Source organism: Nelumbo lutea, chromosome 7 (genome assembly GCF_056320005.1).
Source record: "Nelumbo lutea isolate HS-2025 chromosome 7, American lotus-T2T, whole genome shotgun sequence".
In the NCBI taxonomy this organism is placed as follows: domain Eukaryota; kingdom Viridiplantae; phylum Streptophyta; class Magnoliopsida; order Proteales; family Nelumbonaceae; genus Nelumbo; species Nelumbo lutea.
The window spans coordinates 18,966,732-18,982,743 of NC_142690.1; the positions used below are offsets into that span (position 1 = coordinate 18,966,732).

Consider the following 16,012-nt stretch of genomic DNA (forward strand, 5'->3'; position numbering starts at 1 on the left):
GGCAAAGATGGGGATTGATAATGATAATCGATTAGGAATGGAAATGGAGATGGGGAATGAATTTCCTACCTACTCTGACCTTAATTATATATATATATATATATATATATATATATATATATAATATTTAAAATATTTTTATATTTAAAAAAATCCCTTGTTTTAAACAAATTTATTTTCCAAAAAAATCAATTTAAAAACTTCCGGTGATTTAGGTACACGATGGGAACTAGTCTTTGTCGGGATCAGGAATAGAGGGTCATTTTTATTTCCAACGTGAATCAGGGTTAGGGTCACCTATTTGTTTCAAAGTCAAGGTTAGGGATGGGGGAATATGGTCCCCGCCCTCAACTTGCCCATTACCATTCCCATCCTTACATTTTAAAAGCTGATGTATTCATTCATCATTGGCTACATAGATTTTTACACACAATATGCTGAATATGAATAGTAGATCCCCAATGCCTTCTTCCACTATAGATTTGAGAGTAGCTTGGGTTTGATGATATGGGATGGGCTCCCCACAAAAGCGCCCCACATCCATCCATCCCTTGAATTGTAACATCTCCATGTGGGGACCGCTTAGTGGGAGCCCATCTAAACTTGGATTTGATGGGCATTGATGACAAAACCTAATCATATCTATGTGCATATAACATCACAATAACACATTGATAATATTTTCCCGTGAATGAACATAAATTGTACAAGAGATGTTCTAGTGAGAGAAATCAAAAGTATAAATCTCTTCCCAACAAAAACAACCACTCCAACATGTCTCATATATGATGGGCACCTGGCTTATGGTCAGATGTGCATGCACTAATCATGTGATAACTTAGTATGTATTTGGTATAGCTTTCATTTATTAAATAAATGTTTGTAGTGTTTTGTCTTCAAAATTGAAAAAAAAAATTGATAAATTATTTATTAACAATTAAGCATTATTAGGCATCATATCAGCGGAACAATGAATAAATGCTTAATCATTAGGGGAAACGTTAAAATAAAGCTTCCCCCAATGATTGACACATATATGAATAAATACCAACTTTTATCAATATGGATGCCTATGAATCAACATGATGGGATAAATGCTAATTTGGTGATGACATAACACCATTTATCAAATAAACGGAAACTATACCAAATGCTACCTTAGAAGGGTATTGGCATAGTGTTTGTTGGGAGGAATCCTCAACTTTAGGCATTGATGCTGTATTTTTGAGAAAACGATGCCTCATCAGTGCTACGTTAGAAAAGCGGTGCTCCATAAAACAACTTCTTATTTGACATCGTTTTTCTAGAAAAAAATGTTGCTTTGAACCACATATTGGAATTTGGGGAAGTGTGGTATGAAGAAATGCCAAATTCAATGTTTTCTCAGAAAATAACCTATTGTTACCAGCAGTTCAATGACATGGCATCAACATGGCATCATCTTGGGCATTGGATAATGTAGAGCAATGCTGAAATTGATTTTACAACACTAGTATCAAATAAAACCAGTGTTGTTTTCCCAAAAAACAACCTATGTGGCAGCATCTATGCCAAACTAAAAGAAAAATGAATCATTTTTGAGAAAAAGGTGCAACAAACATCCATGCCTAAGTGGGTCCATTTTTTCATCTGAAGAAACGACATCCATGCCAAACACTTACTTGAATAGGGATATGCACCCAACAGTCTTCCAAATTCCAAGCTATGTCACATCTATTATATAAAATTTAATTAAGTAGCATCCCAGAAGTGGGCTCATCCATTCTTAAAAAATTGTCAAAGTGGTTACTTTCGGCCATAAACAAATTTGAATTTTGATCATAATTAAGAGCCTTACGGTTCAAAAATTGATTGCACATTAAAGTTATGTAAATTACCAGAATTTAGCATAATTAGAAAATCTATTATAACAACAATACTCAGTAATTAAATACTGATTATTAAAAAAAATATAAGAAAATAATCATCACAATTGCTAATTAAAAATAATATTTATCTTTAATAAAATAATTAAGTAAATATTACACTTTGATTAATCTTTAAATTTTTATAGTAAAAATTTTAATTATAATAATTATTATGATAATAAAATCATTAATTAAATACTAACCCCTTACTTAGTACTAGGTCATTCTCTAGTTTCACCATAAAACTGGACCTACCATGTTTGCGACATAACATGATAGAATAGTTTTTTTATGGTGAGTGGATTTGGTCTCAATAAGAGTTGGAATCTCTTGCTAATAAAACACGTTCCAACCCCCCTACTGATTTAATCTAACACTGTACATTTCACCGTGAGACGGCCCATCATAAAAGTGGGATCCATCGTGTTTGGTGTTAGATCATGTTGGTGGGTTGTTGGAATGTATTTTGTTAGCAGGTGATTCGAACTCGAAGCGGGATCTACTCCTCATAAATGGGCGCCTCACAGGTACATCCACCGTGCATTGGGAACATCTCCCATGAATAATAACTAATAAGTACAGGAGATGTTCCCAATGCATGGTAGGATGGGTGTGAGGAGCAGATCCAATCTCTCTAAACTCACTGTTTAATCCAATCCAAACCAGCTAAAATAAGAATTGGGATCTGTTCTTTATTTGGGCACCTCACAACGACCTCATAGGCACATTCCATCATACATTTAGAACATCTCCCGTAAATAATAAGATATAAATCGGGAAAATGATCTCAATGTGCGGTGTGATGTTCTTGTGAGATCGGTGTCAGCGTCATTGCTAGGAGCAGATCCGGTCTCCTAAAATGGCCGCTGAATCTTTCAACTTTTCTGATCCGGCACCATCTATCCATCCATTCATTAATCACCCAACCAATGATGGCTCCACACAACTGCTTCTCATACAGTGTGCCTCACACCGACCACAAAGGCACATCCGGGGAACATTTTCCGTATTGTTACTCAGAAAATGTTTCCACTGCAGGGTGGTGGGATGTGCCTGTGTGAGGTCAGTGTGCGGCGCGCTCAGTAAGGAGCAGATGCCATTTAATTACTTTAAGCTCTGATTAATGGTAGAGATTAGGACTTATTGGACATCCCACGTACTCTGTCACTCTGTCACCATTTCCATTTTTTTTCTAGACACAGAGACCTGTTAGGAACTCTAATAAACTATTGACCAAAATCCTTGTATGTATATGCGTACATGTGTGGTGGGCCGGTACTGGGCAGACAAGTCCCTTAATGAGACAGTGACGTATATGCGTACATGTGTGGTGGGCAAACATGTGGATCTCTTCTCCGGCCATTCCTGGTCCTGGGATTCTCCATTATCCACGTTAAACTCTGGGTCGCAGATGAGAAACACTGGGCCCTACACATGATGAATGTTTCTCGACCGTTAGATTGGCATCAGATAAGCTTAGCTGATGAAGATCACAACCGTGGGCCCCAAGATCGTTGAAATTATTCTAGGGCCTTCGTTCCACCAATCAGAGAAGTTCACAATTCGGCTCGTCTTCCCAGAATAATAACAAGTACTGGAGAGTGGAGAGGGAGAGAGCGCTTTGAGAGTTGATATCCAGAGCTGAAATTCTCTGAAGGATACGGAGATTTTTGTTTTCCGGCATTAAGGGGTATGAGATGCTTCAGATGACAACCTGTGAAGCTCCGGGCAGTATACTAGGGTTTATCTGGAAGAGGGATCAGTTGGGATCTGGGACTTGCAGAGCTGAAGGAGATTCTCCTTTGTTCAGCGATTTTGTAGCGAGGGAAATCAATGCCTTGTCATGGCTTTTTCTCATATTGATTACTTCTCTTCTGCTCGGGAAAGTTATCAGGTTGGTGAGATTATGGGCGAATGGGAGCAAGATCCCTGGTCCTCCATGCCCGTCCGTTTACGGGCATTTGAAGTTGATTTCTGGAGCCAATTCTGGTGGTAATCTCATTGGTGGGTCTTAATTTTACTGTTTATGGTTGGTTTGGTCTGGTGTTTACTGTTGAATTGGAATACTGTTTGTTTTAAGCTGTGGAATACTTATTCTTTGAAAATTCTCGTGGGATTCATTTCATTCTAAATCTTATGTCGAAGAGTTATTTATTTGTTTTATTTATAATCTATCTCTCCCAAATCTCTCCTGTTTACTGAGTGGATTTCTTCTGTCATCAACTTCAAATAGTCATGCTTGTTTGGTGTTAAGTTCGAAGTTGGCCCCCCTCCCCCCCTCTTTTGTAATGATATCACTTAGTTATTAGTCTAATTTGCTACTTCGTCACCGTTCTAAACAGAAAGAGATCTGTTCTGTTGTATTATCATTTTAGATTACCATATGAATCACGACAAACTAATTTAGTTGTGTTATTTTGCGATCTGGTGTGGTTTTGGGTTAGAAGTTATTTCTGATTTCTTTTGGTCTATTTAGATTCCTTTGGTATACAACTCATTAGATGGTTAAAAAATTAATGATGCTGCTTCTAGTAGGGGTGAATCGGTTATTCATTTTATTTATATTTGGTTATGATTTTGCCTTATGATTCTTATTATGTATGCTTGCATGTCTTGGCTTTCAGATTTTCTGTCAAAGTCACATGAGAAATATGGATCAATTGTTAGGCTATGGTTGGGTCCTACTCAGCTTCTGGTGTCTCTAAATGATCCAGAACTTATTAAGGAGATGCTTGTAAAGGCAGAGGATAAATTGCCTTTGACAGGAAGGACATTCCGTCTGGCATTTGGGCGGTTGAGTCTCTTTGTTCCATCATTTGAAAAGGTAACTGTTTATGTTTTTCCTTAATTTTTTTTCTTTTTATTATTATTTACTGATCATTTGCGTCTACCAACTATTTCTTCAATTGGTAAGAAGCTCTTCTTGTTTCCAAAGACAGTCAGAATTCTTTGATTCATAATAAATTACCAACATAACAATTCAAATCCTACTCCAGAATCCCAAAGTGAACAGCAATCATGATTAAATCCTATGATTCATGATTCAAATTTCAGGAACCCTATTCTTCATGCAATTCAATAAGATTGTAAGCTGATGCTAGTCACAGAAGACTAACCTCTGAAAATCAATATTTAATTACTTTTTGTTGTGTTTCCTTATTTCCTTTGGTTCATAACTTTTAAAATAAGGTGCCCCTTTTATCTTCAATCTAATTTTCTTAAGTGTGAAGCACAAATTTGTATATGGGTTTTAGGATTTCCTAAAACAATAAATTCTACATGAAGGATCAAGACAATTTCTTATTGATCTATAGTTGTAAAGGCAGAGGCCATTGCTTGGTGCAGTTGCAAAATCTTGGGTGACAAGTGCGATAATGGCTATTTGTGCAAAAAAAAAAAAAAAGCCATAGGTTAGGTATGCATCCGGTTTTGAGAAGAAAAAGGGAGTGTTGCCATTTATTTTTTCAGTTTATATGCATTTTGATTGGTACATAAAAGTAGGGAGCTAACGTAGAATTTAGTTTTTCCTTGTGAAATTCTAATGCATAGGGAACACCTAGGTTACTACGCACTCCACTGATGGCTAGAATTTCCTTAACTATACTTCCTTTTCAATAAGACACCATCGCATGTGATGTGCAACCTGTATTCTCTTTTTGAAACCAAAAATATCTAATCTATGTGATTTATTTTAATTCTTTCCATTCATAACATACTGAAAATGGGAAATGCATTTCAACTATTGTGATTTCTTGTACTTCTTTCTATTCATAACATAGTCATATTGATTTTTTCTTGTTCACCATTCACAGGCACAAAAGAGAAGACAATCATTGGCAATGCAGTTGAATGGGAAATTACTTGACAGGGCAAATATGATAACTCTGAAAGTTGTGGACTCTGTCATGGAAAGAATTCATTCTCTCATGCCAAAAGAAGTTCTTGATTGTAGATCGGTTTCCCAACATATGGCTTTCTCCATCCTTGGTTCTATGCTCTTTGGAGATGCATTCTTTGCTTGGTCTGATGCAATTGTTTATGAAGATCTTCTTATGATGATTGCTAAGGATGCTTATTTGTGGGCATCATATAGTGTTCCTCCATTCTGGAAAACAGGATTTTGGAGGTACCAGTGTTTGTGTAGAAGGTTAAAAAACTTAACACAAGACATTGTTCAATTATGCAGAGAAACTTGCAAATTCTTTGGTCAAATGGACCAAAACCACCATGATGAAAGGGCACATATTGGAAAGGAAGTTGCGAAGGGTGCAATATCTTATTCTGGTGGTTTGCTGGCAGATGACTTATTCTTAGAGGAGCTTAATGGCCATTTTATCACAAGGGATGAACCATGTGGGAATATTATGGGTATGATGTTTCATGGATGCCTCACCATGGCAGGCTTGATTGCAAACATCTTGACAAGGCTTGTTATGCATTCAGATATACAGGACAAGGTAGGTGTTTCTTTTCCTACTTGGCTTACTTTTTGTTAAGTTCCTTCTCTTTTATGTTGTTTTTGCATGGTTGTTGCTCCCAGATTGAATTTATACATCTACCATTGGTTGGTTTGTTCTTTATGGTCCTACTCCTACTCTTCCAAGAGTTTTGGAGAGTAGTGTTTCATTCTCATATTTATTATTTAATGAATTTCATCACTACTAATAATCTAATATAAAACAACCCATATTCAATTTACGAAGTCAATTGTAAATGGATTCCTTTTTTCTTATATCTTTTTGTATTGGCCGATATGTATCATTCTAATGAGGGTCTGATATGTGGAATGCATGGGAGTTATCTGGGCCAATATGGACTTTTAATATTATAATCTATCTACATTGTCTCTCATTTTTAATTACTCCATCTCTCTCTCTCTCTCTAATAACTCCTATATTTAAGATAACTTTTCTTAAAGAACCCCTAATCCCTTATAAATACTCCCTCTCTCTTAATAATTCTCCTATTTAAGGCAACTTTTCAAATTCAAAGTTGTTTCACTTTTAAATACATGCTACATTTAAGGCAATATTCAAATTCAAATTTGAATATGACATGCTATTAAATTAGTGTATTAAAAACTACAAGTAGAAAGTAAGAACATTTGAACACTGGTCATTAATTTGTAATGTTGATTATTTCCATGTAGAGTAGTTTTTTGGGGTGTCACCTTGACACCTGTTTAGATTTTTAGAATCTTTAGATCGTATTATCCTTTTATTTTAATGAAATCCTTTTGAAATTCTTCAAAAAAAAGGTGTAGAAGAATATTTGTATTAAGAATGCTTTTGAGTGTTCCTTGCCTTACAAGATTGTGGCAAAGGTCTTATCTTTGAGGATAAAAAGGTGCTTCCTTGTCTTATTAGCCAAGCGCAGGGAGCTTTTGTTCAGGGGAGACAAATTGTAGATCAGATTCTAATAGCAATGGAGGAAATGAGGAGATCGGGGCGTCAAGGTTGTGTGTAAACTAGATCTTGAAAAGGCCTATGACTTGGTGGATTGGGAATTCTTGTCAATTGTGCTAAGGAAGTGTGGGTTTGGGGATAAATGGTGCAAATGGATAAACGGTTGCCTCTCCAATTGCCATTATTCCATCCTAGTCAATGGGATAGTTAATGATTTTTCCCCAGCTAGTAGGGGTCTGAGACAAGGCGATCCCATGCCACTTTTTCTTTTCACTTTAGTCGTTGATGCCTTTAGTAGACTCCTCTAAGAAGCAGATAGAGCCGGATCTATAAGAGGGTGGAGAACAGGTAGAGATAGAGTTTTAGTTTCCCATCTCCAATTTACAGATGACATAATAATCTTTTGTGAATGTTGTGATTTAATGGAGGTACGAAATTTGAAGGATTTAATAATTCACTTTGAGAGGGCCTCAAATTTGAAGGTAAATTTTGAGATGAACTGTGTTGTGGGAGTTCATTTGAACAGAGAGGAGATGGAATCTATAGCAGCCTTGTTAGAATGCACTTGCTCTCAGTGGTTTCTTTCCTACCAGACTTCCTCTAAGTGCAAACCCAAAGGAAATTAGGTTTTGAAACCCGGTGGTGGAAAAATTCGAAAAAAGATTGACAGCTTGGAAGAGAAACTATATTTCCGTGGGTGGTAGAGTTACTCTGATTAAAGCAACTTTAGCCAACTTGCCTTTATATTTTTTGTCAGTTTTTAGAATTCCTAAGAGGAAGGTAAAGAGGTTGGAAAAATTGATGAGGGACTTCTTATGGGAACCTGGAGAAGAGAAAAAAGGTCACTTGATTAGGTGGGGAGGTGGTAAGTTGGAGTAAGAAAGGAGGCCTAGGCTTAGGGAATGTGGTGAGTAAGAATGAGGCTCTTTTAGGTAAGTGGCTTTGGAGGTGGCCCTTGGAGAGGGGGAGGTTGTGGCATGAAGTAGTGAAAAGTATCCATGACTATTCTGAATCAGGTTGGGATGTGGGGGTATCTCGAAGGGCTTTGCTCACAACACCTTGGAAGGCGATCTGTGGCATTCTCCCTAAATTCCTCAGTTTTGTAAGGTATGATGCTTGTTCTGGAAACTTCATTCTTTTTTGGGAAGATACATGGGTGAGCACTCAACCCCTGAAAGACCGTTTCCCTTCTATCTATTCCATCTTCCTCTTTAAAAAGAAACCCATTTCTTGGTTCCTCCCCCCCCGGTTTGCCCCTAGGCTTTAAATTGGGATTTCGGGTTTTGAAGAGGGTTAAGGGATGAAGAACTTCATTGTGTTTCGGAGCTATTGTTGCTTCTAGAGTCAGTGTGTTTGGACCCCACTAACCCAGATAAAAGAGTCTAGGCCCTAACCCCGGTTGGCTCCTTCACTTGTGCATCTTTCTTCAAAGCCCTTTGCTCTAACCCCTCCTTTCAGGTCTTCCTTGATAAAGATGTTTGGTCAAGGCTAATACCTCCCAAGATGTGTTCTGTTGGGAAGCCTATTATGGTAAGATCAATACTGTGGAAAATTTGCAAAAGAAGAAACATTTTATGTGTCTATCTCCAAATTGGTGCTTTATGTGTAAAGTGAAGGGTGAGGACTGTAACCATTTGCTGATATTGTGTTCCCTTTTGCTGCCAATAGTTGGAACTGGGTTGCTTCCTTATTTGGGTGCAGGAGGAACTTGCCCTTTGAAGTAAAGCTGCTGTTCACTCCGGCTGCTTTTGAGAGATTGACAAAAAGAGGGAAGCTAATGTGGAAATGTATCAGAGCCACTACTTTGTGGATTTTATGGGACGAGAGAAATGCTAGAATATTTCAAGAAAAGGAAAGAAGTCTTGCTGAAATCAAGGAATGCATATTGACAAGGACAATCTCATGGTTGAAATTTTCACATTTGTTGGCTGACTTCTCCTTTGATGACTTAAGGAGAAACTGGGAAGCAGTGGCTTCTACAATATCCACCAAGAACAAATCACAAGTGAATTGGAAACCCCCATCGGATGGAATGGTAAAATTGAATTTTGATGGTAGCTGCCAAGGTAACCCAGGGCTGTCTGGAATTGGTGGGGGTTCTGAGAGACAAAGACAACAATATGTTGTCTCTTTTTTAGGACCAGTGGGTGAAGGCGATTCTGTAAGGGTAGAGCTACTAGCAGCGGTACAAGGTATACAAATGGCTAGTCAAATTGGAGTTAACAATTTGTTAGTAGAAGGGGGTTCCAAAGTAGTAGTGGGCTGGTGGAATAGCCCAGATACATCTTGTTGGGGCTATAGGGATCTGTTAAAGAAAGTTATATGGATGAAGTAGAAAACCTTATGTGCTGATTTCAGCCAAGCTTCTTGTGAAAGGAAGAGTAGAAAGTTGGGGATTTCAGCAAGAGGGGAAAGGGGAGAAAAGAGAAGAAGGTCGACTAGGATAGATTAACATAACCCTAGCCGCCAGCCCCTCATTCTATTTATAATTAACTTAAGTATGAGATATTACAAGGATGCCCTTAGTAGGGCGGCAACTCAAACTAAGTAATTATAGCTCTTTAAAAAATAAAAACTAATGGGCCCAAGGCCCAACAACATCTTAATTTAAAAGAAAATAGACTAAACACAAGTTGGCCCACTCAACACTCCCCCTCAAGTTGGGAGTAGATGTCATACATTCCCAACTTGCGTAGACCATGCTCCAGCTTATTCTTTGCAACGCCTTTTGTGAGGACATCAGCATGCTGCAGAAGAAGAAATGTATGGAAGACAAACTTCTCCAGAAGTTGCCCTTTCTCTGATAAAATGTCTATCTACTTCAATGTGCTTAGTTCGGTCATGCTGGACTGGATTATGAGCAATATTAATTGCTGCCTGGTTATCGCAGTATAGCATCATAGGTTCTTTTGCCTGAACACCGATTTCTTCCAACAGAGAATGGATCCAGAGAAGTTCTGAAACTCCATGTGCCATGGCCCTATATTCGGCTTCTGCACTTGATCTTGCCACAACTGTTTGTTTTTTACTCTTCCATGAGACTAGGTTACCCCCAACTAGGGTGCACACTCCTTAAGTTGATCTTCTGTCATCGAGGCATCCTGCCCAGTCCGCATCTGTATAGGTCTCTAGCTTGAGCTGTCCATGATCAGTAAACAATATGCCTCTGCCTGGATGTCCCTTCAGATAAGCAAGGATCCTGTCAACTGCCTTCCAGTGCTGGTCTCGTGGGGCATGCATGTATTGGCTCACTACACTTACTGCATAGGAGATGTCCGGTCTTGTCATGCACAATTATAGTAGCTGACCCACAAGTCTTTGGTACCTCCCAAGGTCCTTTACTGGTTCACCTTCTGATGCATTGATTCTATGGTTCTGATCAATGGGGGTGCTAGTTGCCTTTGTTCCAAGTTTTCCTATTTCTTGGAGAAGGTCCAAGACATACTTCCTTTGAGAGATAAAAATTCCATGTTTCGATCTTGAAACTTCAATGCCTAAGAAGTATCTCAGTTCTCCAAAGTCCTTAATCTCAAATTCCTTATGCAGGTTCCTCTTTAGACTATCAATCTCACTCAGATCATTCCCAGTGACAACAATATCATCCACATAAACAATTAGGATTGACACCAAGGATCCCCTGCGCTTCACAAATAAGGTGTGATCAGATTGAGTTTGAGTGTAGCAAAAAATAATCAGGGCCTTTCTGAATCTGTCGAACCATGCTCTGAGGGATTGTTTCAAGCCATATAGTGACTTCTTCAGCTTGCATACCTTTCCCTCTTTAGCATTATCATAAAAACCAGTTGGAAGATCCATATACACCTCTTCTTGTAGATCCCCATTTAGGAAAGCATTCTTCACATCCAGTTGAAACAAGGTTCAAGAGTATGAGGCAGCAAGAGAAAGGAGTATCCGAACAGAGGTCATCTTTGCGACTGGTGCAAAGGTCTCTAGATAATCAATGCCATAGGTCTGTGTATATCCTTTTGCAACAAGTCTTGCCTTGTGCCTCTCTATGCTTCCATCTGCCTTATACTTTACTATGTAAACCCATCTGCATCCAACTGCCTCATTGCCTTCTGGTAGGTTCATAATCTCCCATGTCTGATTCTTAATCAAAGCTTCCATCTCTTCTTGCATAGCTGCCTTCCACTCAGGTTTGGAGAGAGCCTCACTAACACCCTTGGGTATAGACACAAAATCAAGAGAAGAGAGAAAATCACGTTAGGAAGGAGAAAGTCCACTGTAGGATAAGTATTGTGATATGCAATGAGCAGTGCACTTCCTCTTCCCTTTTCTAAGAGCAATAGGGAGATCAAGGTTATCTGTAACAGTGTTAGTGGGACCAATGGGAACTGAAATAGTAGAGGGATCAAGAGGAATACCTGGATCTGTATCAGCCGAATCTGGAGTCTCCAAGGGATTGACAGGAAGTGGTGTGAGTTCTGCCGTAGTGGAATCAACCTCCTTATGAAGTCTCTGCCGTGAGTAATACTGTGAGACGGAACGCAAAGGGGGTGGCAAGGTAGGTGACATCGGATGGTTGTCAAGCACATTAGTAGACACAGGAACTGGAACTGGGAGAGGGATAGATTGTTGACTTACTTCCTCAAAACACTCCCCCTGAGAAGGATTCCTTGAGAAGAAGTATGTAGATTCAAAAAAGGTAATGTCCATAGTAACAAACCGGTTCCCAGAGACTGGATCATAGCAGCGGTACCCTTTTTGATTCTCTGCATATCCAAGGAAGACACATTTATTTGCCTTGGGATCAATCTTCGAACGGTAATGACCAAGAATATGTGCAAAGCAGACACACCCAAACACCCTTAGGGGAATATGAAACATCTCCCCCTGAGGAAAAAGAAGGTTGAATGGAGTGCTGAATCCAAGTATATGAGAAGGCATCCTGTTAATCAGATATACTGCCGTGAGAACAACATCACCCCAAAACCGAACCGGAACTGTCGCTGTGATCATCATGCTTCTTGCCGTCTCAACAATGTGTCTGTTCTTTTTCTTTACAACACCATTCTGTTGTGGACTGTAGGAGCAGCTACTTTGATGGACAACACCATACTCCAACAGATATGAGGCAAGATGTCTCTCAAAATATTCTCTAGCATTGTCAGATCTGAACATCTTGATTCTAGTTCCAAACTGTGTTAATACCATCTGATGGAATTGCCTCACCAAGGATGGTCTCATCACGTGATTTCATCAAGTAAATCGAGGAGTATCGAGAGAAATCATCCACAAACAGAAGAAAATAGCGATAGCCGCCCATAGAGGGAACATGATAAGGGCCCCACACATCCAAATGAATAACATCAAAAGGAGAAGCACATCTTTTATTACTCGGTTTAAAAGAGTGTCTACAATACTTTCCAAGTTCACAACCTTCACACTTTAACCTTGACAAACTCACAGACTCAAACAGTTTTGGAAACAAAGAACTTAAAGAAGAAAAAGACAAATGACCCAGACGATTATGCCAAAGTATAATCCGATCCACAAGTTTTGACTCACTGTCCTTGCAAACATGATGACTTTGGTGAATTGGAAGAGTATCCAGGAGGTAGATTCCATTCACTTCACGACCACTCCCAATCGTCCTCTTTGAATCCAGATCCTGCAAAATAGAATGTCCAGGAGAAAAAATTACTGAGCAATTCAGATTCTTAGTCAAACTACTAACAGATAACAAGTTGGTGCTCAATCTAGGAACGTGGAGGATAGAGGGTAAACAAATGGAATCATTAATATTGACAGATCCCTTCCTAGCAATAGGAACATGGGATCCATCGGCTGTGGAGACCCTATCTCTGCCAGAACTGAGCTGGTAAGAGGAGAAAATGGTGGAGCAATGGGTCATGTGCTCTGAGGCTCCAAAGTCTATAATCCAAGGAGATCTCTCCTTACCTGAAGCAGAAAAATAGTTTGCAGTGACATGTGGACTACCTGTGTGGGCAAGGGAGGTAGAGTGAGTTCCACCTGTGCTACCTGTACCCTGTTGTCCGGTTGCGGCTGAATTGGAACTGGTTGTATCCCTCTGATTCAAAAGTAACCCAAACCTCTCAAGCTCGGCCCTTACTGTAGTAGCTGCAACAGACTCCAAGGCAGCTGTAGTAGGGGCGGCCGGAGTGTCACCAGTAACTGCCATATGTGCATTTCCTCTCTTATTCTTCAATCTGGTCGGCACAAGATGTGGGTGAAGCTTCCAGCAAGTATCTCTTGTATGCTTTGGTTTCTTACAGTAGTCACAGACTAAGTCCCTTTTGTCTTCCTTCTTGTTCTCATTGCCATTCTGTTTAGGTTTCACAACACTTACCATAGCAGACTGATTAGACATGAGATTCTTCATCATTACATCCCTCCTGCACTCTTCTCCTGAGACGAATGCATATGCTTGGGAGAGAGTGACACTGTCCCTGGAAAGAAGATGCTGTTGTGCAATGTCATACTCAGGGTTAAGGCCAGCAAGGAATTCGAACACCCTGTACTTCTCTAAGTGTTTTTGATAGGTAGCTGCATCCTTGGTGGTTTCCCAAGCAAATGTCTCTAGATGGTCAATTTCCTGCCACAGGGTCTTAAGGACTGAAAAATAAGCTGCAACAGATCTATCTCCCTGCCTAGTAGCAATAATCTGATTTCTCAGTTGATAAGCCCTAGCAACATTCTCCTTCTGTGAATAGGTCTCTGCAACCCCATCCCATATCTCCTTAGCAGTGTTTGCCCATAAAAAGTTTTTACTTATATGTGGCAACATAGAATTACACAACCATGTCATTACCATATAATTTTCTTGCACCTACCGGGAGTTGCCAGTTTCGGGTTTTACCTCTTCACCAGTAATATACCCCAATTTTCCACGAGCCCCAATGGCCATCTTTGTAGATTGGGACCATTCTAAGTAATTTGTACCATCCAACCTAACTGTAGTAATGGTTCCGGCTCCGAAGGGGTCTCCAGCACCTCCTCCCACTGGTCCCATTTCATTTCTGGGCTTATATTCAACTCTGTGTCCCTCCATGTGTCTCAAAGAGGTCCAAAAAACAGCTAAAAAATGCAACAAGAATAAACAGAATACCTTCTAGAACCAATGACACTCCTTTGGTGTCCTTGACTTTCTTCTCACGAAAGATTCCTTTTCGGTGGGATGGGGAGAAGAGGGAGAAGAAACAACCGCCCTCTCTAGAGGCCTCCAAACCACATGGAACTTGAATCGCCCCTTGCAAAAAACCCAGAGGAACCCTAGAAAAATAGGGCGCCACTACCTAGGTCAAAATTGAAGAGTCCAACAAAATCAGGACTCTTCCCCCTTTTCCAGTTTTTCCTGATTCTGATGAGAAACCCTAGACCAGCTACAGGGCATACAGATCCATCAAGAAAATCCAAAAACTGGGCTTACCTGAAAGCTTCGATCAACCTCTTAAAACTCCATGCAGTCCGCCGATCTAGGGCTGCAGGAATAAATCTCTTCAAGAACCTTCAACCTGCTTTGATACCAAGTAGAAAACCTTAAGTGCTGATTTCAGCCAAGCTTCTTGTGAAAGGAAGAGTAGAAAGTTGGGGATTTCAGCAAGAGAGGAAAGGGGAGAAAAGAGAAGAAGGTCGACTAGGATAGATTAACATAACCCTAGCCGCCAGCCCCTCATTCTATTTATAATTAACTTAAGTATGAGATATTACAAGGATGCCCTTAGTAGGGCGGCAACTCAAACTAAGTAATTAGAACTCTTTAAAAAATAAAAACTAATGGGCCCAAGGCCCAACAACATCTTAATTTAAAAGAAAATAGACTAAACACAAGTCGGCCCACTCAACAGATGACAAGAAATATGACTATCAGATTTCAGTGGGTCAGCAGATAAGCAAATGCAATGGCTGATTCTCTGGCCAAACAAGGGGTGTCAAGGGGATATCTGTTTTGGGCTACTTTGTAATTTGTGCTTCAGGCTTGGGCTTGTTTAGTGCATATGATTTAGTCCTTGGGGGAGGTAACATCTCGTGCCTCTTCCTAGGCTGATTGCATCCTCTTATCTGAATTAATAAAACTTCTCTCATTTATTAAAAAAAAAGGTGTTCCACTTGCAGCTGGTGCTTAATCATTGCATTCATCTGAGTTCATCCAAAACTGTATTTCCTTTTTGCAGACAAGTATCTTGATTGATTTGACTTGATTTCCAAAGGGCCATTACCCAACGATGACCCTAGCTATTTTGGGTCTTGGGAGGTCTTGGCAATAAATCCGATTGAAATATGAGGAAGTAGAGAAGAGAAGGGAAGAGGAGAGAAAAGAAGAAGAAAGAAAGGAAGAAGAAAAAGGTTTGGAGCAATAGAACAATGCTGGGAAAAGACTCTTGTGCCCCTGCTGTAAGTGAGTACAATAACAGAAATAACATAAAATAAAAAAAACGCTTTAACTAGCCAAACAGACCCTAACACAAATAACTAAATTATTTCAACACTCCCCCTCAAGTTCGAGCATAGATGTTAATCATGCCCAACTTGTCACACAAATCATTCTTCTGAGCTGACATATGGAGTACACACTTCTCCATTTACAAGTTTATCTCTAATAAAATGCTTGTCCACTTCAATGTGTTTCGTCCTATCATGCAGGACTGGATTAGCAGCAATATTGATGGCAGCTTTATTGTCACAGTAGAGTGACATAGGATTGCTCACTACAAAACC

The 16,012-nt window shown here is 39.5% G+C and overlaps 1 protein-coding gene across 1 annotated transcript in view; it reads left to right on the plus strand.

Moving 5' to 3' along the window:
• The first annotated feature begins 3,455 nt into the window (after positions 1-3,455).
• The window catches only part of LOC148845464 (cytochrome P450 78A5-like), a 29,247-nt gene continuing 16,690 nt past the window's right edge, over positions 3,456-16,012 (plus strand). Inside the window, exons 1-3 of the mRNA XM_088954960.1 lie at positions 3,456-3,911; positions 4,532-4,731; positions 5,720-6,364. Coding sequence (XP_088811086.1) covers positions 3,605-3,911; positions 4,532-4,731; positions 5,720-6,364 — 1,152 coding nt within the window. The 5' untranslated portion in view covers positions 3,456-3,604. The remainder of the gene's footprint in view (positions 3,912-4,531; positions 4,732-5,719; positions 6,365-16,012) is intronic.